Source organism: Gracilinanus agilis, chromosome 6 (assembly GCF_016433145.1).
Source record: "Gracilinanus agilis isolate LMUSP501 chromosome 6, AgileGrace, whole genome shotgun sequence".
Classification (NCBI taxonomy): Eukaryota; Metazoa; Chordata; class Mammalia; order Didelphimorphia; family Didelphidae; genus Gracilinanus; species Gracilinanus agilis.
In genome coordinates, this window is record NC_058135.1 from 115,120,753 (window position 1) to 115,146,113 (window position 25,361).

General features: G+C 35.0%; 1 protein-coding gene across 1 annotated transcript in view; it reads left to right on the forward strand.

The window, feature by feature from the left end:
• Window positions 1–95: 95 nt before the first annotated feature.
• The window catches only part of LOC123252327 (ubiquitin-like modifier-activating enzyme 5), an 85,154-nt gene continuing 59,888 nt past the window's right edge, over window positions 96–25,361 (forward strand). Inside the window, exon 1 of the mRNA XM_044681689.1 lies at window positions 96–213. Coding sequence (XP_044537624.1) covers window positions 96–213 — 118 coding nt within the window. The remainder of the gene's footprint in view (window positions 214–25,361) is intronic.

Sequence of the window (25,361 nt, forward strand, 5' to 3'; positions counted from 1 at the left end):
GGGTCGAGTTCTGTTTCTGGAAGTATCAGCCCTGGGCAAGTCCCTGAATCCCTTGGAAAGTCAGGTGATGCTCTAAGACTATAACTGCAGGAGGCATGGCGGTCTTCAGAGGTAGAGACAGTCACTCAAGAGCTCCCTACTCTAATGAAATCACAGATGTGGCCAGTATTTGGGCATTTGTGTATGGGAGCACACTTTGTGCCCGTTTAAGAGGTGAGAAAATTTGATGTGACTTACCCACGTTCACAAAGTCAGTAAAAGTCACAGGTTGGGCATGAACCCAGGTCATCTTGACTTTTAAGTCCAACAGTACACACTCTATCATGCTGATTTTCAATAAGATTGAATACAAAATTTTAAAGGAGAGGAAAAGAGAAAAAGTTGATAAATTTGGCAAAACTAAAATAGAATGTTTCAAACATCTCAAAAACTATGCTGATTTTATAGATAATATTATATATTTATAATTTATTATACTTTATAATTAATAGATCATATTACATTATTAATTATGTAATGTTATTTTACATATTTATATATTATATCACAAAATTAATTACATCATTAATCTATTATTTATGCATTTTATAAAATTAGATATTCTAATTATATATAATTTATTGTGTATAACTATATCTGTTATTTATTATATTATAATACTATCTATAATATATGTGATATGATAAACTTTTGTTTATGTATTGTGTGTCATGTTATAGATTATATACATACATAAATACATATTTATATATAAGATATACACACATCTCTATATATATACACTTTATATATGAATGTGTATATATTTATATGTGCTTTTAAAAACCTTTATCTTTAATCTTAGAATTAATTCTAAGGCAAAAGAGCAATAAGAACTAGACAATGGGGGTTAAATGACTTGCCCTGGGTCTCACAGCTAGAAAGTATCTGAGGGCAAATATGAACCAAGGACCTCCCATGTCTAGACCTGGTTCTAAATCCACTGAGCCACTTAGCCACTACCCCCTCCCCATATGTACTTTTTAAACTATTTTCTAAAAATTAGAGGGTGTCAAAATAAATATATATATGGCATCATATGCATGCTTTAAAGTTTTCAAAATACTTTTCATACATTCTTATTTATGGTCCAAAATAACCTTCGAGGTGTTACAGCCTCCTTTTACAAACAAAGAAACTGATTCTCAAAATCTTTAAAATGACTTAGCAACAGTTACATAGATAATAAGTATTAGAGATTAGCATTGAACCCAGGTCTTCCTGAATGCTTTACTCCATTGTGTCTTTCACAAAAGTACAACCTACAAGTAATAATGACTAATAATCAGGCTAACTATGCTTCGTTATGCTATATTTCTTTACATATAATTGCTTATTTGTTATCTGTCCCAGATTACTTATAGCCATCATCTGTCTCTCTTAGTGATTCTAACTTTTAATTCTCTAAAGGCCAAAGTGTTCCATGATTCACAGTCATATGCCATCTCCTTTAGACAATTGGGATAAATGATATAGGTCTTTATTTCTGGGAAAAGTTGGGGGTCATTAACATTTGTAATTTTTTTGGCAATTAAAAATTTGTAATTTCCTGGATGCAGTCCATTCCATTTTTAATCATCTAACTTAATTCCTAAATATGGGGCATGTAGTTAATATTTTAAAAGGGGTTATATATTGGAATGGTGCCTCATAGTTCCATGGGGGTCTAGCTCAATATGGTGCCACAAAAATATTCTAGAGTGAGATTAGAGAGTGAGGAGGTAAAGAAATTGACTTCTGATCATTCCTTAGCTCGGTAGTAAAGAAGCTTTCTGCCCAATTCTAATCAAATTGGCCTTTAGAGAACTCATGGTTTATTTGTGGAACCAGAAATAAAACAAATAAAATATCTTCTCCATCCACCCTGCCCGCAGTGCCAAAGCAGTATGATCAACAGGAAACTGGAGAAGATAAATGTGCCAAAGATCCTCTTTACACAAAGGCCCTCAAGTTCATAGCTCCCATTCTCCTTAATGATGCATTTTGCTTTATTGGATCAAATGCTTTTTTATTGTCAACAGCTAATAATTTTAATGTGATTTTGCATTATCTAGTCAATGATGTGATCCTCTACAAATGGGAGAAGGCTAACATCTACCCCTTAAAACAAATGCCTTTCAGTCAATTATTCAACTGTCAAGATTGATCTGCAAAAATATCATTTGTAGAAGTTTATCAATTTTTCTCACATTTTCATCAAAGTTATCTTTAATATATACGTATATTATTTTCATATAGATTGTATAGAGATGGAAATGTGTATATATATTATTGAAATTTTTATCACCTTTTTGGTAATAATAAGGTCCATTTTTCCCAAGCATTTAGCATTCTTTCTTCCTTCAGATATTTTTTAATTTATTTTAATTATTTTGTGTAACACAAATTTATTTTTTTCTCCTTGAAACCTCCTCTGCAACCTGAGGGGGTAGGGAACTTTGTAAATATATATGTAGCTAAGCAAAACAAATTACCTTACTGCTCACATCTCAGAGGGTATTACCTCTGTCTCAGTTCTCTGGAGTCAGATTGGTTACTGCATCGATCAGAGTCCCTAAGGCTTTCAAAGTTCTTTTGTTTGTCTTTACAATGTTGTTTTTATTATATAAATTGTCTTCCTGATTTTGCTTACTTTATTCTTCATCAGTTCATATAAGTCTTCACAGGTTTCAGCAAAACCTACCCTTTCAGAATTTTCTTACAGCAATGTAGTGTATACTATTATATTTATATGCTATAATCTGTCTGTCTCCAATTGATAGGCATGGATAGCTAGATAGCACAGTGGTTAGAGTACCAGGACTAGAGTCAAGAGATTCATCTTAATGAGTCAAATGTAACCTCAAACATTTACTAGCTGTGACCCTGGGAAAGCCACTTAACCCGCTTTGCCTTAGTTTCCTCATCTGTAAAATACACGGGAAAAGGAAATGGCAAATAACTCTAGTATCTTTGCCAAGAAAACTCAAACAGGTTCACTAAGAATCAAATACAACTGAAACAACTGAACAATAACACTAACTAAATAAATAAATAACAATAACAATAAATAATAGATACCTCTTTTACCTTCCAATTTGTTTGCCATGAAAAGATTTGTTAAAAGCATTTTTTTTATACAAACGGGTCCTTTTCCTCTTTCTTTGATCTCTTAGGGGTATAGTCTTAGTAATGGTATTGCCAGGTCAAAGATTAAGTACAGATTCATAATTTTTTTGACATGGTTCCAAACTGCTCCTTCAATATTTTGAGATCCTTCCATTCCCTCAAAATTCTGTTACCACCAGCAGGGATCTCCTCTGACTATAACTAATTTAATTAGCCACTATTTGTCCTGTCTTTTTTTTTAATACCATTTCTGCTTCTGCATGTTGCACATGTAGGACTATGATGAAAGAATCCAAAAGTGTGGACTCTATTGTCAATATTAAAGAAAACGATTTTTAATAGAAATGTTTAGAGATCATTTCCTTTTATCATGTTTGTTGGCCTACCCATTGTTATTGTTTGTTGGTTTTTGTTTTTCTTACGTCCCCTTGGAAAGATGTGGTTAAATCATGCCTCTCAATAAACTTTCTATAAACATTTTTCCCCCACTGCTACTCACATCTTCCACAATAAGACTGCAGAAATGAATTTATATTTTAAATAGTTGCCATCCTTGGCAAGGATATTAAGCATTTGCTGACTGATATAGTTTCTATTCTTGTAGTGATTAAAATATTAATTTTTATATTGTCATATCATTTCAATTATCATATCAATTAAAATTCCTTAGGAAGTAGCTAGTTGATTAGGATTTATATTGTATTTTAAGGTTTACAAAATCACATGTAAAACCCAAATCAAATCGCTTACCATCTCTGGAAATGGGGAAGGCAGGGAGGAGAGAGGGAGACAAATTGAATCGAGTAACTTAAGAAATTTTATGTGGAAAATCATTGTAAGTAATTGGTAATAAAATAAAATGAGTTTTGGAAAGTGTGTGTTTTAAGATTTGAAAAGTGTTTTATGGTTATCTCATCTGATTCTCCCAATAATTCTGAGATAAGTGATATTATTCTCTCCATGTTACTAAAAAGAAAACTGAGCCTGAAAGTTAAGTGATTTGCCCAGGGTCACACACCCAGAATGCGTAAGGGAAGAATTGGAACTCAAGTATTCCTGACTCCAACTCTGGCATTCTAAGCAGTGCACCAGCTATCTGCTTCTCTTGGGAAATGATGATAGTTTATGTTTATTTCTACCATTTTACACATGCCCTATTTTTCTGTGCACATCTTATTTAACTGGGTCAGGTTAGCATTGTTTCAATGATTTGTTACATCTTTTCTTTTTTATTTTATTTATTATTGATTTCAAACCCATTGGTTGATTTAGGGGGTTGTTTTACCCCAAGTGTGTGAAGACCTCACCCAGCAGAAGAGGTGGTAGAGAACAATTTGTTCCAGTGGGCATGAAGGAGGTAGAAGCAAGCTGTGTGGCATGCTTAGCGATTAGCTATACATCAAAGATGGCAAGGTCATCCATTGCATCCTGGGCCAGTCTTCCTGGCATGTGTCTTTGCCACAGGACTTTATGACTCTGGAAGAGAGAGTGGGGCTGACAGTTTTGTGCCACTCTGCCACACTTAAATCCAATTCATGCTCGAGTCGAGACATCACCCCATGATGTCATGGGTCCTCTTTGAAAACAAAGGACAAACAATAGGAACAATATTGATTTTGATCTTAACTTTAACAAGCTAATAGTCTGCCTCTACAGAGAGTGAATCAGGAATCATTCTGACATTTTGTAAGAATTTACTATTTGTGAGATTCATTTTTTGCAATGTTGTTGAATGCTTGAAATATTCAGCACCTCAAAAGCTTCTTAAATGAAATATTCATAGAAGTATTCATGTAAAGGTGAAGTATTTACATAGTCTTCAAGTCTTCTATCTCTCCTTACTTATTCCTGATCTATGTTTTCTCCCCCAGTATAATTTTCAAGGACCTTCTCCAGGCTTACCTTTGCACTGAAATTACTGAATATTATATCATATGCCATTTCAGTTTCCAGGCCTTTCTTGAGTTCCTCTTATAATTTCTTCCTTCTCAGAAAGGATATTGATCTTTAAGCTTTAATAACCTCCATTGTGGCCTCTTTGCAAAATCATGAGCTATAGTTCAATCCCTGAACTATAAGATGACCAAATGTCCCATGAAATGATATTTCTTGTTGCCTTTGGATACATAAGAATACCCAATCTGCCAAGTCCTTTATTTTAGATAACCTTGTGCTATTCTATTGTTTAGAAGTGAATTAAACACTTAAAATAAATTGCTACTCTTTTAGCAGGTCTTTTCTCTTAATTCCAGCATAGTGTTATTTTTTAGTGGTTAAAAATATAGCAATTTAGCAGCACACAATTTTTTTGCAATAGTAATTATAACAAGTAATCAAGATGAAACATGACTCCCTAGATTCTGCCTTCAAGCTGGCATGGCAACAATTGGGCTTAAGAAATAGTTTGAGATGTTTTCATCTAGCAGAAGAAAAGCAATGGGAGGTTGGGTTTATTTGCTCATATTCTCCTTTCCCCAAAATAAACAAGTGTTGGCGCAGCTTGCTCCTGTATCATAAGTCTCTTCTGAAATGTGTTGGTAACACATGGGCCAGTCTTCTGAAACTTACACAAAGGAAAATAAAAACAAACCCAGAGAATTCTTCATAAACATGTGTGAGTATTACCTGCTGCTAGTATAGCCATTTTCATAATGTTTATGAGCTCTGGACTTTGTACTCCCAGGGACACGGTGTGATGGGGACAGGGAGAAGAAAAATTAGAGCACTCAAATACAAACCATTAAAAAATATTTGGAAACTCCTGGAGAGTATAGCAAGTGTTGAAGGATCATTCTAGAAATAGTTCTATTTCTTTTTTGAAAAAGAAAAAGAAAAAGAAAGAAAAGTGGAGCCATAAGATAAAGAGAAGTAATGGTGAAGAGTGCCAATTTCAACAGAAATAAAGGAAGACAACTTTGATGTTATGTTTATGGACCTAAGCAGAGATAATGAATATTTGTAATGAATAGATCCCTATTATACTTAGGTAGTAAATACTACTTATGTCATAAAAAGAAAGATAACTGCTTGTGAAATAATTTGCAAAGAATGCATATGTATTTGGCTATGAGCCTTTCATTAAAATATTCTATTTTAGGCTTGTTGTATATTCCTTTTCTTCTCTCCCCATTCCAGCCAAACTGATCTTCTTACTGTTTCCAGGACATGGCATTCCATTTCTTGCCTCCATAGCTTGGTCCAGCCTGCCTCTACCACCATGCCTGCCATGTGTTCCTGGCTTGCCTCAACCTAATAGAATGAATCTTTAGTTTCTCTCAAAGCTCAGCTCAAATGCCACATCCTACAGGAGGTAGACTCTAGATTCCCCTCCCTCCCCTGTTGCTGCTAGTACCCTCCTCTCATCCCAAAAGAAATTATTGTTTTCCCCCAAATAAAACAGAAGCTCCATAAATGCAGACATTTTTGGTTTATTTTTTAGTCTTAGATTTCTAGGTTCTTAACACAATCTTTGACATCAATAGTTGTCGAGTAAGTTGTTGAGTCCTAATCTCCAATAAGAAAGTTATACTAGAGAAGCTTCTAGTATTTGGGGACATGCTTAGTTGGGAAAGGACTTGCCACAGATAAACTTCAGTGTCTCTGTCACTGGAGACTATTGCTATGAAAAAAGGCTGAGAGATCAAGAATCTGCCATCACTCACTCCACCATATGGACCCATTCTCCATTGATTAGAAGTATATGACCTCATTGAATCCTAAATTAGTCTTGGTAGTAGTAATGAAACTTCCCAAAACTGTGTCAATTCTACTGTTTTCCTCCTTACCAAATATCTGACTTCAGGGGAAAAGGAAGAGGAAATCCCAAAATCCAAAGAACCCTTAGAAGGAAATAGTATATCACATCATTTTTCGTTCTTAGCTTCCTCTCAATGATCTCTTTCCATTCCCTTGCAGAAACTCCCCTACATTTTATATATTTGCAGAGTCTCCTGGGATCATGGAACCCTACAAGGATAAAAACAACATAAGGCCAATATGGGTCCTCGAGGCACTCCATCTCCTAGAAATTTGACACTGAGCCATTAATGATGGCCTCTTGATGTTCATCTAACTCAATGAGTCTGCCTAATTATATTGCCATGCTACCCTATAATGTACAACTTTAATAGAAACAGGTCATTAGGTTGTACATAATTCTATCGACTTAGAAAACCACATTTTAGTATTATCTGTGTTCTATTGTGTTTTTATTTATGTATCCCCCAATTACAGTTTAATCTAGTTTAGACTGATTCAGGAGGAATGTTAGGGGCTACGTGTTTGACACCTCTAATCTAGCTCATATCTCTCCAACTTTTCCTCAAGAAATGACTTTATCAATTGCTTTGCTAAATTCTAGGTCAATTATTCCTCTCATTTAATCTAAAAAATCTTTGTCAGAAAAGGAAATGAGGTAACTCCTTTATGACTTGATGACATCATACTGACTATTTCTGATCACCTCTTCCATTGTTAGGTGTTCACCAGCCAGCCCTTTAATAATACATTCTAGAACTTCGATAGAAACAAAGTTCAAGCTATTGTCTATTGTCCGCAAACTCCTCTCTTTCCTTTTAACATCTGGGGCAACCTTTGCTTTTCTCCAGCAGGAAGTGCCAGGATCATTTTTCAACATCTTTCAAAGACTACTGACAATGGTTCAGCAATCACATCTGCCAGTTCTTTTAGCAACCTGGAATGCAGTTTTTCTCAGCCAAAGGTTAAATTCATCAAAAAGAGTTGGCTTAAAAAGTTATCAGTAATACATCAAAAAGAAAGTAAATAATTAATACCAAAAAGAAAGTGAATGATTAAATCAATAGTGAGAAATACAGGGACCAGCAATAGAGACAAATTAAGTCAAAAGAAACTTGCAAACAATTGGCCATGGGAAAACAATGTGGGGACCAAAAAGGAATCAAAATAGAAACTAAATCAAAAGTGACTAAGGAATACGAGTTATGCTGTGTACTGGAAGAGAACCATAAAAGTAAATCAGAGGTAGAAATTTTAACACTGAGCCTGATCTCTGAATGTTGCCCACCATGATCCAAATATTTGAGGGTGGAGGACATCTAAAACTCTGTTTTTTCAGTAACAAGATAAACTTGTGTTCTTTCCAACATAATGGAACCAATATAAAGTGCTCATTTTTGTGCCAGACGTGACAACTCCAGCAAGGGCCCTTCATAAGAACTAAGCTCTGTGCCAGAAATTGCAATACATGTTTAAGGAAGCATTTTGGGATCAGATCAAATTAGAGTGACTTCCAGGAGAGTGGGACTATCGTGAATGTCAAGACATTAACTTTACCTGGAGAAATACCTGCTGTTATTGCTGGTTGCCTCAATCTCCAGAAAAAATAACTGTTACTTGTCTTAAATTGAACTAATAAAGAGTTCATCTAAAATTCTAGAGTCAAAAGGGCACTGAGGAGAATCTAAGACAAATTGGAAGAGAAAACCTAGTAGATATTTGAACATAGAGGCATAGGAAAGCTTCCACCTGAGAGAAATTGTCTGGAAAAAAAGATGGTCTCTAAAGCAAGATTCTTAACATAAGGTCTGGGAACTTATTTGGATGGGTGATAGATAGATAGATGAAGAGAGGGAGAGATACTTATATATTAATATCATTAAATTTCTTTGTTTTCCTATATATTTTTTCTGCATTTAAAAAAATTCTCAGAAGGAGTCACTAGGCTTCAGAAGACTGTTCAAGGGGCCATCATAAACACACACACACACAGTTAATTTCTGCTCAAAAGAAAAAATTTATCTCCAGATAGTTGGAGAGACTTCCAAAAATTTGGGGGCTTAATTTCACAGATGCTAGTTTCCTGGTAGAGACTAGCAAAAAAAAAAAAAAAAAGCTAGAATCAGTGGAGAACCAAATATTGAGTATATTTTATTCAAGGACTTTTCACTACTCTGTACAACAAATGAACAATTTACATCGTTGATGTATATAGTAATTGATGGATTTTTGTGACTCACTATGGAAGTTGTGACATTTATATTACTAATAACTTTGTCATGCTTTCTCAGCACAAACAGTGAAGAATACCAACTCATAGACATAAACTATTTTAGTCCCACAGACAATCTGGAAGTACAGTTAACTGAATTAATGTAATTAGGTTGACAAATGAAATTTTATCTTATCTTTTCTGTCATTTACGTGACAATACATTGTATTTGCTTTTAACATTACATATGTAGAACTAGATAGAGAAGAATTAGTGAACAGTAACTTTACCGTTTTTTTTTTTCTGGATGTCAATCTGCTACCAAGGACCCCATTATCAACCTATTTTTGTCTTATTTGGAGAACTACCCTGAAAAATGATGAACAATCAAAACAACAATCGGCATTAGTTTTTATTGGGGAGCATGATAATGAGCACTATCAACTGACCAGTTGGAATACAGGGGACTGGAAGAAGGTTTATAAGGTGTCCTCAGTTCTTTGCTTATGTTGGCATTGTCATTAGACAACACGTCATACCCATCTAAGCTATGTGAATAAGGAATGTGGAAAAGCCAGCTGTTTTCCCAGCTAGCTCTGCCAATACTGATATGTTCCATGAATAACAGGAAATGGGATTAAGGAGGGGGTGACTATATATTTAAAATAGAATAGAAAAAAATTGTATCCAATACTCTAATTCCTAAAAAGTCATGTTGACTGGTTCAGAGAAGGTAGTTCCCTCTACATTGACAGAGGTTCAAATTCAATTCATTACCAATGGATTTCTTTTCTATTACAGATCTCAAAAGGGGCTGAACCAAAATTTGGGGTGAATCTAGAATACAGCTTGTGGTCCTCCCAGGAGCATGTGATAGAAAGATATGATCTGATTTGACAAAGAGTAGTAGATATAGCTCCTGGAGATTAGCTGTTTACCTTTCTTGCTCCCTGATTTTCTATTTAACCATAGGCAAAAGTACAAATTGCTTTTCTATCCTCAGTTTCTCCTCTTTGAAAGAATAAAGCAGTATATAATCAATAATGGTGATAATAATGATAGTAATAATAATAATAAATAGAATTTGAATGGTCCTTTAATGTTTACAAATAATTTTCAAAGGTTATCTCATTTGATCTTCACAAAACCCCTGAATGGTGGTATTATTTTCATCCCCATTCTATGGATGAGAAAACTGAGATTGAAAGAGGTTAAATAACTGCCCAGCTTGACACATAGCTAATAAGTGCCTAGGTCTTCTAATCTCATATGACTGTACATTTGTTTTTTGTACAAGCTCACAATTGCCTATGCAAGGAAGAGTTTTTCAGAAGTATAGCTAAGGTCATGAAGAGCAGGATTCTAACTTTATCAAAATTTGTCCAAAGTCAGATATGGAATGAAACATATACTCCCTTTTTTGTGCTTTCTCCTTCCTTTGCTCATTCAATGAATTACAATGCTCATAAATCCCAAAGTATAAATCTGGGAACAAAGAAAATAGAAAACCCCTTGATTTCTTTCCAGTCATCACCTTGGACCCTCTCCCCATCTCACACACCAAAAGAAGAAGAATCTCTAACACACTAAATGCTCTACAGAGAAAAGAATTGTCCTGTGCAAAAAGAGAAAGTTGGGAAGTAAGGTTGAGACTCATCAAGAAGTTACCATGCTACCACCCCAATCTGGATGCAAACTTGAGGACTGTACCATTTTTCCTATCTACAACCACCTGTAAAGATAATTCTGTAATACATGGGTTGATGAGGACATGATTTGGGATGTAGACTCTTAATGACCACCCTAGTGCAATTATCAATAATATGGAAATAGGTCTTGATCAATAACACATGAAGAAACCAGTGGAAAAGCATGTCTGCTATGGGAGGAGCGGGGTAGAGAGTAAGAACATGAATCATGTAACCATAGAAAAATTTTTCTAAAAAAATACCTGACCCCCCAAAAAAAGATATCCTGTAACAAATTTCATCTGGGCATATAAATCTTGTGAATGGATTTTTTCTTCCCATCTGTCATACCCTTATGCCCAAGTAGTGTGCATCCCAGTGTGTCACACAATTATTATTCATTTGAAAGAGCATTTTTGCTGACAAAAGTAAAAATCAAACTATAAAGTAGAAATCGACCTTCTTGTGTTTTAAAATTCCTAGAACTCATAGAAATAGTTCCTATTCCTAGGACTCATTTCAGTTGCTTCTATGAGTGGCCCTAATTTAAAGAAGGACAACAATTAGAGAAGATGAGTAGACATAAATGAATTATAATCTGCCTCATTAGAAACAACATATCACTAAGATCACAGATCCATTTAACTATTTTTGGAATATTATTAAGAATTCCATATTTTAGCAAGAAGCAATTTTTGATAAAAAATAATTTGAGTGACATATTGGAAAGAGCAGAAGGACTAGAATCATAGGTTCTGGTTTTAAATGCTTCTTCTAATACTTGCTAGCTGGATAACAGTGGGACAAGTTCCTTAATTTCTTTGCCTTCAATTTATTCATCTGTAAAATGGCAAGATTGGACTAGCTGGTCTCTGAGGTTCCTTCCAGCTATAGTTCTATAACTCTGTGATTTCAGATGGTTCTTGTGCTTGTAGTTCTCATACTAAATGTGTATGTAGGCATGACCTTGATGAAGATTCAGTAATGGAGGCTAAGGAGAAGTAAGGAGTAGGAAAAGTACCAAAAGAAATAAATGTCATAAAAATACAGAAATGAGAGAATAGCCAGAGAAGATGGCTATGGACATGATTAGAGGCTACAAAGATGTCATGGATAAGGATAAAGAATAGAATATTAGATTTGCCAATTAGATCTTTGGTGACTTTGGAGTTGTTGGAGTGGTTGAATAATTAGGTGAGAAGGCAGGTTGCTGAGAATTTAAAATATAGTGGGAGAAGAGGATATGGAGATAAATAGTACTAATGGCCTTAAAGAGTTTAGCTAAAAAAGTTGGAAGAGATAAAGGAAGATGGCTAGTGGAGATGGCTGTCCACTGAAATTTTGTTGTTACATAGGCTTGTTTGTAAACAGCACCTGAAGTAGTCATTAAGTAGTGAGCGACTGAAGATCAGAGAAAAGGGAAAGGGGAAAATCTGGGGATTTGGGCTTTAAGTTTCTGAGTCCCTGTGGTAAAGTTATAATTTATCTGTGAATCAAAACAAATTCTCTAGGAATATTCACTACTTCAATAATTCTTCAGTGAATCCTGAGGGAGGAAATCTTTATGAAGGATGAATAAATACAGAACATTGTATCCATTCAGCAAGTATGACTTTTAGAAAAGGAATAGAAATGGAAAAAGATGTACCTGTAGTTAAAACAACAACAGTGACAACAACTAGGGAATGAATCTTGGTTTTGCTATTAACTAGTCATGTGAATTTGGATTAGCACAGTGAAGGGTTATAGTATTAATTTGCGTAAAAGGAAGATGTGGTATCCAAGATAGAATACTGGACTTGACATAGGGAAGATCTGAATGATTTTATGGATTCTAAAGAGATAGAAAAAATAAGATTTGGCAATTAATTTTATATGGGGGAGTGACAATCTGGTCAGTAAGAACAGTGAAGTCTTTTACTAAGTCATATATTTATACTTTTGTTGAAGGGATGGTCCCCAACAAAAACCTACACAAAAAAGTTGGTTTTGCTAAAGAAGAGAGAAAAGGACCATTACTAATGTTCACCCCAGGATATGACAGCAAACCTTGCATATGCCGTATATACTAAAGATATCTTAGATCCTTCCTATATTATTTTCACTTGGCAACCTCTCCTCCTCTGAGATTCCTTCCAACTATACAAATTTCTCCTCTCCAGATCCTGGAGGCTCTTATCCAGTGGCTATCTTCTAAACTTCAGGCCATCCTCTTTCCTTTCCCAAGGAGTTTTGTGTCTATCATGTAATCTTCCTTTCCACCCGAAATCTTGTTTTTATATTTCAAGATTTCAATCTGCATATTTATATACCCTTGAGTAACCTTTGCTTTCCATTTTTTGAAACTCTTCAAGTCCAATGACCTATGATTTAACTGTATCTCAGTAGCACTTAAAAATGTGTATAACTTTGATCTCTTTATCAACCACAGCTGTTCAACATCAACCTCCAAATCCCAAACTCTGAAATTCCTGTGTCTATTTCCCCAATTCTCTCAAGGGCACCACCATTCTTCTAGTCACCCAGATTAAGATGACCTTACTGTCATCTTCACTGTTATACTACATGTAAAATTAGTTGCCAAATCTTCCTCTTCTCCTCTCCTTCCATGCTACCTCTCACATTCATCTTTTCTTCATTCACATAGCCACCATCATAATTTGGATCTTCACCATCTGAACTTTTGTAATAACCACCCTGTATCTCCCTGCCTCAAATTATTCACTCCCCGATCCTTTCTCAACACTGCTACCAAAGTGATTTTTCTAAAGTACAAGCCTTACCATGTTGTCCTCCTGCTGAATAAATTCCAGTGGCTCCTCTGTTTTTCTAGAAACAATTATAAATTCATAACTATTCTACAATGTAAGAATCTAATCTCATATAGATTTCCTAGTTAGTTTGACACTCTAATCCAGCCTTATAGCCAGCAAAAAGGGAATTTTCTGGGCTATGCCAGCCTTTGGAGTTGCCTTTAAAGAAATTTCAAACTCAAGAATTTGAGACTAAAACTTTTATGAAATTATGTATTTCTTTGTGAATTGCCATGATTTCTAAGAATTATATACACAACCACATCATTTGGGGAAGAAGTTATAATAAATTACTAAAATCATAATATGGAGAAGCAAAGAACTTGGACTTTGTTTTTTATTATTATACTGAGTTATTTGAGGATACATACACACACACATATACACATAAACACACACATGTATGGTGTTATCCCTTTAATTTTGTCAGAATATAGACACATTTTCCATTGGGACTACTGGATAATATTTCCCTTATATGACCTTGGACAAATTGTTTCTTCTTTCAAAGCCTCAGTTTTCTCATGTATAAAACAGGAAAGCTAGACTAAATGTCTATAATCCAGATCTGACTTCATGTGATTTTATGAAAGTTTTGATAAAAGAAGAACATAAATAAATAAAACATATTGCTTGAGATAAGTAAATCATGGTACCCTGTGACCCACAATTAGCATTCTCCAGCCTCATATCATAATATAACATTCTCTTATCCTGGGGTCTTCCATGAATCTCCATGAGGTATATTTTATGATTTCTACCACTCCAGCACATCCTCTGCCATTGCCTTCAAAAAGCATCTTACCAAAGTTATTCTGTGTCAAGAACCCTTCCAATTTAAATCCTTATGGCAATGAGAGAGTAGATAGATGTCCAGCCAAGAACACTCGAGTATTGACACTGCACTTAAATATACTTCATATTCTATTTCACATGCCATCGATCTTCTGATAAATACTTTTAGGAATAACACTCCAGGTCCAAAGATGTTACCTAGGAAGGGGCAATGGGATGTTAGAAAGCCCTTCTTTGTGTTTCTTGGATTTGAAAAAGTCCTGTGATGTTACCATGGCTTCTCCCATACCTCTTAAGGAGATTTTTAAATGAGTATCTAAAATACCTTTTTAGGGAATTTTAAATGAGTATCTAATCTAAAACACATTTTAGAGTATTTTAAATCTCCATGTCATTATCATAAAAGAGAGAAATGGGAAATTTTGAAGAATGTAAATTGGTGGAAATGACGTGAGGGAAATGTTTCCTTAATAAAGCAGAATTCATATCGCATGCTCTGACTCTGCTGCCTTGAAATCTAGAAAGAGTGAAGAGAGGCTCTCATCATCTGCTTCAGTCCTTAAACGACATTGTTTTTCTTCCCACAATTCAAATACATTTACTAGTTTTCATTTCCTAAGCACCATCTCTATGCACAGACCTGTTAAGAGAAGAACCCTGAGCCAAACATCAATTTCATTTCTTGAACCTGAGGGATTCTCATTTCATTTTGCTCCCCCTTCTCTCTGTAACATTGGTGAAGCACCTTTTTCCAGCCTAAAGCAAAACAAAAGTCTAAACTGGCTGTTCAAAGGCAAACAAGACAGAGGGCTGAGCATCAAGGTTTGGCTGGGGTTACCATGTCATATCATTTCCTTGATGTTGCTGCTACTGGGGCCAGCAGTGCCCAAGTCCAATTTGTCTGGAGGAAGAAAAACAATGCAATCTCAGCCCTCACTCAGTGACCTCTAAAAGAACACCTATCATTGGTGATTTAAAACTGACACAAACAGCAGAGACAATAAATGCTTTGTTACCGCTGCCAACCTGGGGGGGAAAAAAGCAAACTGAAAGAAAATTCTCAGAACATTCCTGACAACAGCACACTTGGATAAATATCTGGGATCATGTACTTTTAAGTGGCTCCCCCACATATGATTCTTTTGCAGAAGTATGAGTGTCTAAAAGTACCATCATCTAAACTTCAAGTTCTTTCTGGTTTTATTATACTATTCACTGACGTCTCCCAGAAATCCTTGACCTGCATTAATTCATAGTCAGGAAACCCATTTGAGTGTTCTTGCCAGGGTTAAAGTTTTTTAGTAGGGGAGAATAATTGGCAAATGCAGGCGGTATACTTAATCAATGTTTACCTGTCAAGGGTATAAGCTAAAGACTGATTTAGCTAAGAGAGTATGCCTTTGGAAAAAAAATGGCTCTCGGATCCTATTACAGCCAGGTTAATAGAAAGAAGCCCTGCCCACAACAACTCATCCTAATTCAACTGCACCTTCTCAAAAGTTCTCTTTTTTTCTTGTAGATTACTGTTGTGTCAACTATAAATCTAGCACAATGTCTATCCAGGCACTGTTGGGGTGAGGCCACAGGGGCTGTGGTGGTCTTTGCCAATCCCTATCCTTTATCTGCCCTCTAGATTTCCCCTGGGTAGATTGTTTTGGGACTGCCTACCCTGCAAAACAGGGACTAGGACGCCTTGCTTCAATTCTATTCCCACTTCATGTTTCTGAGGGAATATTCTAAATTCGATTTTAGTCTGAGTCCCTTTCCATGGAGGGAAGGGGAAGGAAGGAACTGCACAAAGTAGAAATATTAATCCAGTATGAGACAGTTTTATTCCCACACACAAAAAAGGGAACATCAAGCAATAAAGAATTATAAAATGATCAGAATCAGTGTGGAAGTTAATATTAAACATCATTGGGGCACTTGAAACAGTGTTATTCTTTTTCAATTTGCATTTCATGTCCATTGAGGTCAGTCCAATTAATGTCAAGTGAATTATTTCTTTCAGGGGTCTCCAGCAACTATTTTTCTTTAGGCCAGTATACCTCTGTTTCCACAGCAACCTCTCCAGGAATCAATATCTAAGATTCCATTGCCAAGGAAGAGGGGGAAACACCAGATGACTTTAGAGATCTCACAAGATCCCGTACTAAAGGAAGAAAGACACAACAGATGACCCCATCCCTAATACTGGATTGATTATCTACAAAGCCATGAGCTCATGCTTAGAGCTTACTGGAGACAGAGGATCTGCAGATCAGAAGTTTGTCTTTACTACTTGAGGCCTCTAGAAAAAAGAGGTCTGAGGGAAAGGAATTGTCCCTTTCTTATATATATATATATATATATATATATATATATATATATACATATGTATATATATATACATATATATATGAGTTATGGCTCAGCAACTAATTAAAAGAATCCTCAGGGAAGACAGAAAACAATGGAAAAATAATAAGAAGTGGGGTGAAGGGAAAGGGTCCTTCCATCATACACAGTCACAGGTTGCTACATGGGTTAAAAAAGGCTAAGAATGAAAGGAGGGTCTAATACCATAAACTATAGAGAAGATATCAAGTTGCATTGGGGGAAGGGATTTCCACAGCTGGAAATTCTCCTTATCAATGAAATCATATGATCAGTCCATATCACTGTCCATCTCAAACCTTCTGCTAAAATAATCACAGAACTGCCTTAAGCTTTTGCTACCTGAAAATTACTAGACACCATCACTTCTGACAAAGAGTCTTCATTTGCTTCAATAGATTTTAAATATGAAGAAACATTTTATCTCAGTTGTCATCATTGTGTCTCATCACACTCATGCAAATAGTTGGGCTGAAAGGGTAGAGCAAATAATTAAGGAAGCCTTGAAGGGCGTTTTTGGAAGAGACTAGCCAGTAAGACTTGTCAGTTTTCTAATCATTTTCATCTTTTCTCAATTTTCAAAAATATGAACTAATTCTACTCAATTATTAATGAGGCAAAGTCTGAAGACTTACCTTGACCATTTCTATAAGACTGAAGACTAACTAGACAAATACTACTCTATACCAACTCTGCATACTTTTTTACCAAGAGTTAAGTCTTCGCTAAGGTCTATAAATGACAGCCAGGTGGCATAGTGGATAGAATGCCAGGGCTGAAGTCAAGATGGCTCATCTTCCAGAATTCAAATCCGGTCTCAGATATTTACTAGCTATATGACCCTGGGCAAGTCACTTGACCCTGTTTGTCTCAGTTCCTCATGGGTAAAATGAACTGAAGAAGAAAATGGCAAACCATTCCAATATCTTTGCCAACAAAACACTTACTCCATGACTGAAATGAGTGTGCAACAATAAAGACAAAACATCTGTAACTCTGATCAAAGTGGATTCCTGGTCCTATAATTGAGGTTAAAATACTTTCATCATACAAGGGCCAGAATACAGATGGTTTGGAGTAGCAAGGACTGACAGTGATGAGGCTCCTCCAGTCACAGAAGTAATAGAAATATCTTCTCAATTTGGCATTAGGGTTCTAACACACTTCTTGAGAATGTGGCAGAGACATAATAAGTGATGAAAGCAATAGTTTATTTCTAGCAATCAGCTATACCCACTAGCATAACACAGCAACAGCCCCATAAAATAGTAGTACTTCTTTCTGGCTAAAAGTTTGTTGATCAAAAGAAGGTAGTATACCTCAAGAAGTGTCATATTATATATTAGTCAGTAATTTTCCTGAGTGTTTTGTGTCATTTTTCCTTATAGTTGCAAGTGAGGAAGCCTGGCATAGTAGATAGAAGACTAATCCCACCCAGGAAAGACATGGGGGTCAAGTATTACTGCAATCATAGACATGTCACTTAATCTTTCAGTGCTCTGGTGAACTATTGTATGCATCGAGTTAGAGCCAAATTTCTGTACTTCACCAGTGTACAGTTTCTACCCATCGAGTCTTCCATACAGTTAAAATCATGGGTCTTGGTCAATTAAAAGGGCAAAAATGTTGATGCTAGAGCAATGTCACTATGATAAACATCTATGTATTTTTATTTTATGCATTTTAAAATATTGTGAGAAAGAGTTTGCAGGTTTCACCAGACTGCTAGAGGAATTCATGACACATACAGGAAAGAAAAGGCTAAGAACTCCTGCTAGAGACTAATTAACAGCTTCGTCTATCTAGAAGGAAACAAGGAGACACAACCTACGTGGTCCTGCTTATTCCTTTGGCTCCCATGAGTATAAGTAAAGACAATATACTGTCAAGTTATGCTGATGTGAGAGGCTCCATTATACCATGACTAGTCTACTAAAATACAGAGAGTGAAGGGAAGAAAGCAGTTTTCCTAGTGGATGAAAGTCAACCCAGTCCAAAAGATTTATTGGACAAATCCACTCAGTTCAGACATAGGCTGTCAGTATGGGTAGCAACTACAAAAGGGGTGGAGCCAGAGAGCTTACTTGTTCTCCTCTCCCCACTCTAAACACTAAGCACACTTGGTTGTTGGAAAACATATGTCACTATTGATGTAAATTTGGTCCTGCCAGTGCCTGAGCCCTCTGTACTGAAAAGAATCAGATAAAATAGTTATAACAACCGGTTGATCAAAGAATGATTTCCAAGATGTGGAAAGGAAGGAACATTGGATTCAGAGAATTACTTTTGGGAAACTGTTCAGTGCAAAGTGAATTTTTTTCTACAAACAAAATGAATATGGATAGAATTTAAAAGGATATAGTTAGTTGGCAAATGTATTTGAAGTTTCTCTGATAAAAGTTTGATATCCAAGTTATATAGGGAATTGATACAACTATGTAAAAACAAGAGTCATTTTCTGTTAGAAAAAATGGTTAAAGGATGTGAATAGGTAGTTTTCTTTTTTTTAACTCTTACCTTCTGCCTTAGAACTGATAGTGGTTCTAAGGCAGAAGAGTGGTAAGGGCTAGGCAATGGGGATTAAGTAACTTGCCCAGGGTCACACAGCTGGGAGGTGTCTGAGGCCAGATTTGAACCCAGGACCTCCTATCTCTAGGCCTGGCTCTCAATCCACTGAGCCATCCAGGTGCCCAGAGGAAGTTTTCAAAAGAAGACAAGCAAGCTGTCCAACCACATTTGAAAAAAAAGCTCCAAATCATTGTCATCATTATCATTACCTTTATCATCATCAACCTCTGCCTCCTTTTCCTCTTCCTCCTCCTCATCATCTCAATAACAGGTAACAATTAGCATTCACTATGTGCCAGACACTATGTCACATGTTTTATAATTAGAATGAAAATTTAAACAACTTCAAGGTTCTCCCTCATGCCCATCAGACTGGCAAAGGTGATGAAAACATCATTTTTATAGGAATATAGGCATATTTATACAATGGAGCTATACAATGATATAAACATTCTAAAAAGCTCTTTGGAACTATCCCCCAAAAGTCACAAAACCCTTTTATGCAGTGACGTGATTAGTAGGATTATACCCCAAAGAGAACAAAGAAAAGAATTCACAAGTATAAAAATATCTCTAATAACATTTATAGTTGCATCAAAGAACTAGAAACAAAGCAGATAACCAGCATTTAAAGTAACCAGAGTAATGGAATATTATTGGGTGCTAAGAACTAACAAAAGCAACAGATTTAGGGAAGCCTGGGAGGACTTACATGAACTGATGCTGAAATGAAGTGAGCAGAACAAAGACAATTGATACCATGACTCCAACTATGGAAGAAAAAAACATCCTGGAAAGTATTAAGATATCTTTATTGTTGTTAAGCCAATAAAACATGCATGTTTTTCTGTTTTAAATGGTCACTACTTCAGTTGGAGTGTTCAAGTAGTTTCCTAGGATTACACACATTCTCTTCTTTCAGAAATTTAAAGTCATATTAAGTAAAATAAGATTAAAAGTAAATTTCAAGTCAGATTAAAATTTAAAAAATTTTAATCACACTTTTGTTTTCTTAAGTGTCCAGATATCTCAAAGAGGAATTTCCTCTCCTACTTCCAATCAGCATCTTTTCTAAAACTGAGTCCTAGAGAGCTGCCAAGAGACACTAAGAAATTAAGTTACTTGCCCAGGGTCATTTACAATATCTAATGTATATTAGAAGTAGGACTTGACCCAAGTCTTCTTGACTGAAGCCTTCTTTCTATTCTCTATTCAAGTGATATAAAACTTAAACAGAAAGAGATAGAAAACCACAAATCAACATTACCTATGTTGTGTTGTAGTTTTATTTATTTTGTTAAACATTTCTCAATTACATTTTAATGTTTTATATGCCTCTGCTATATTGCATGCTGCTTATTATTATTATTATTATCATTATTGTATAGTCTTTGCACATCCATTTTTCTTCCTTGTATGATGGACTGCTGAAATTTTGTTGTATTTATTCCATTAATCATAGCAAAGATCATCAACCACAAGAAGCAAAGCATGTCCTGAGTGATTTCCTTTGGATTTTAAAGTGTATGCTTGGGCATTCACTGAAAGGAATCTTCTTCCCTATGGAGAAACAAATCTATTACTTACTTTGTAAGATTTTCCACTTAAGCTATTGTAGAGTTTGAACACTGAGATTTCATCTCTAACTTACAATCCTGGCAACAATTTGTTCCCCAGAGCATTATATATAACCAGACCTATGAAAGATTTAAGAGACTATTCACTGCCTTAGCCTCCTTTGTGCACTCAGCTCCCTGTGAAGTTGACTCAAGTCAATGAGAATTCTTCCTGTAATGCAGACATACACAATGAGAGAATCGATCTTCTCTCAGAAGAAATGGGCACTCCCCAGGTGGGTACCTGCCCCAAGATTATAGACTCCCCCACCTCCTCCTTACCAGTGCATTCTCTTCAGCAAGAGAGGATTAATGGATCAGAGAAAAGTCATCTTCCCTATTACTAATATTAGTCAACTTTGAATGAGTGCTTTAAAGATGACAAGGCTCTTTATATACATTATTTCATTTGGTTTTTTTTTTTATAACAACCATGGGGAGGTACCTGCGAAAGGTATTGCTCAGACTTTATGAACAAGGAAAAGAGGATCAAAGAGATTAAGCCCAGTGACATGTAGTTAATTATTGGAGTACCTAGGACTTAAACCAAACTCTTTCTGATTCCAGACCCAGAATTCTTCCACTGTGCCATGCTTCCTCAATATGTAGGTAAGAGGTGACTGTAGAATTTGACAACTAGAAGGGATCTTAAAAATCGCTATATAGATTGCATGGTTTTCAAATATTTCTCCTAGCCTTTGATGTAAATAAAACTTGAAGAGAATCCTAGCAGCGAAATAATTTTAAATGATGTTTATACCTACTGCTAATGGTACACTATAGCATAAGACTGCTTTTCAAAAATTAAATAGTCTCCGGTCAATTTTATACTGGATAGAATTACTTTGTCAATACTTAGTGAACAGAATGGGTTCAATTGTTTGCTACCAACAGGGCTTATAATTGGAGATGATACCAGATACTGGCATTCCACTTAAGAAGCACCGTATGGGAGAGTACAGGAGAGATCAAACTAGATTAAAATGTAATTGGGAAGTATTTAACAAATAAATAAGAATATGATAAAACATGGATAACATTAATCTAGCATTTGTCTAATTCAACATACATTCTGCTTGGTTCCTGATATATATTGATGTACATTGGACCAGATTTTTATTTGAGTTTGACACCACTGGTGTAGAGGATAGAGTATTGGCATTGGTGTGAATTCTATCTAAGACTACTACTATTACTAATAGTTAGCATTTATATTATACATTCAGATTTGCAAAGTGGTTTACCAATATTATTTTATTTTATCCTCACAACAACCCTGGAAAGTTATCCTTATTTTACATATGGAGAAAGTGAAGCTGAAAGAGGTTAATAATGTAACTCCGTTACTAAGTGTCTGATGGATACTTGAACCCAGGTTCTCCCAGACCTACCAGATCAAGTATTTTATCTAATGAGCCTCTTAGCTGGCTCTCTCACCATGGGAAAGCTAAAATTTCTCAGTTTCCTCATTTTTGAAATGAAGAGATTCAACTTAGAATCCTCTATGGTCTTCTAAGATGCTTCACTTAAAAAAAGGTACTTTCTCCATCACCTAAATAAACCAGTATTTGGAGGGATAGTGTCATGATTCTAGCAAAATTACTAATTGCAAACAAAATTAAGTCAATTTGACTTTTTAATATTCTTTTAAAAATATTTTTCATTCTATTATTTTGTTTTCAATTATCTCCCTTTTCCCACTCTCTCACATCCATTGAAAAAGGAAAAAACCTATTACAAATAAATATGGTTGTGCAAAACAAATTTGTGCATTTAGCCATTCCCAATTCTCACCCCCCTCAAATGCAAGAAAATGAAAAAACAGTTTCAGTATGTACTCTCAATCCATAAGTTCTCTATTTAGAGGTAGATAATTTGTTTCATCATGAGTCCTTTGGAATTATAGCAGATCATTGGATTATTTAGGATTATTGTTTTCCAAAGTTCATTTTCTTTACAACTTTCTTTGTTATTATTATATTAATTGTTCTCCTGGTTCCCTTCACTTTGCATCAGTTTATATAAGTTGTCCTGGGTTTTTCTGAAACCATTCCCTTCATTATTTTTTTTCAGCACAACAGTATTCTGTCCCATTCATATACCATAACTTGTTCAGCTATTTCCCTATTGGTGGGCATCCTTTCAGTTTCCAATTCTTTACCACTATAAAAGGGCTGCTATGAATATTTTTTTAGATATAGTCCTTTCTCTTTCCTTTATCTCTTTGGCATGCAATAGCATTATAGCTGAATCAAAAGGAATGTATGAATGATTCAAAAGCTTTTGAGGGACAGTTCCAAATTGCTTTACAGAATGGTAGGACTTGTTCACAGTCCCTTCAACAGTATTAATATAACTTTCCCCATATCCCATCAATATTTGTTATTTCCCTTTTTTGTCAGTCTTAGCCAATCTGATGAGTATGAAGAGGAAGTTCAATATGGTTTTAATTCTCTATTTTTCAAGGTATTTTGATGGTTCATTGGTTATACTGCTGGGCCCTGGATTTAGGAATGCTTGAGTTCAAATGTGACCTCACTAGCTGTGTAACTGGGCAAGTCACTTCACCTCTATTTGCCTTAATCCACTGGAGAAGGAAATGGTAAACCACTTCAGTATCCTTGCCAAGAATACCTCAGGGATAGTATGATCCACAGAGTCAAACCCAACAGAACAACAATAACTGTTCTTAATTTAATATGATTATTGGTAATTTTGATTTCTTCCTCTTACCACTGCTTATTCATTTCCCCTGATCACTTATCAATCAGAAAATAACTCTTATTCTTATAAATTTGATTCAGTTCCTTATATATTTGAGAAATGAGACTTTTATCAGAGAAATTTGCTACAAATATTTTTCACAGTTTCCTATTTTTCTTCTCATTTTAGCCAAATGGATTTACTTGTGTAAATTTTTTTCAATTTTATGTAATCAAAATTTTTTCTTTTCCATCCTGTGAACATCGGTGTCTTTTGTTTGGTCATGGACACTGGGCAAGTTATTTAACCTTTATTTGACTTAGTTTCCTCATCTATAAAATGAACAATAGTACCTATCTCACTAGATTGTTATGAGGACCAAATGAGATAATAATTATAAAGCACCTAGCATAATATGAGTTATTATCATATTCCAGGTTTCACTGATTCTTTTATGTTATCACCTTTTGTGTCTAAATCATGTACCATTTTGAGTTTATCTCAGCATATAGTATGAGATGTTGGTCTTGACCTAATTTCTGCAAGATCACTTTTGAGTTTTCCCAACCATTTTTTTTAATAGTGAGTTCTTGCCCCAGTAGCTGGTATCTTCAGGTTTATCAAATACTAAAATATTATATGTGATATATATGTATATCACATAATATAAATGTATATACATACATATATATTTCAAACCCTAACCTTCCATTTTAGAATTGCTACTATGCATTGGTTCCAAGGTAGAAGAGCAATAAGGGCAAGGCAATGACTTAGCTAGGAAGTGTCTGAAGTCATATTTGAACCCAAGACCTCCTGTCTCCAGGTCTGGCTTTCTATCCACTAACTCCCTTGGTTGCTGCCTGCTTCTCTGTATTTTGTACCTAATCTGTTTCACTGATCAACCATTCATTCTTGCCTAGAATCAGATTATTTTAATTATTACAGCTTTTGTAATCTAGTTAGAGGTCTGGTATTGCTGGGCTTCTTTCTTTCCTCTTATTTTTCATTGATTTGCTTGATATTCTTAATGATAATGAAATCAGTTTTAAAAATAAAAACCTTACATCTTAAAAGTGACTATGCAGTGTATTAAGGCAATTACTTCTTAAATTTGATAACATGGCACGCATTTTGAATCAAAGTCATTAGAAATAAGCCCAAATCAAAAAATGTAATCAATGTCTTCATGTGTGTTTTTGGGATTAGCTACACAAAGTAAGTTCATTTTTCAGTTTTGTGTTTTAATCTCTTAATGATAAAATCTCTTGCATTCTTGTGTATTTGATCTTACCAATTATACATAATAAGGATTAGTGTAAAAAAAAACACCACAATACATTTATAACAAAAATGGAAATATTCATTATATAGTGGATTGTAGGAAAATTGACATGCCAGTGAATTGTTGGTGCAACTATCAATCATAACAATCATTTTGGAAATAAACGGGATTATACAAATAAAGTGATTAAAATGTCCATACACTTTGATCCAAAGATTCCACTACTAGACTTATACCCCAAAGAAGTCACTGATAAGAAGAAAGTCTTTATATATACCAAAATATTTATAGTATCATTTTTTCTGGTAGCAAAAAATTATTAGCAAAATAGATGTCTGTTGACTGAGGAATAGTTAAATAAATTTTGGCAGGTGAATTTAATGAAAACATTATTGAGCTGCA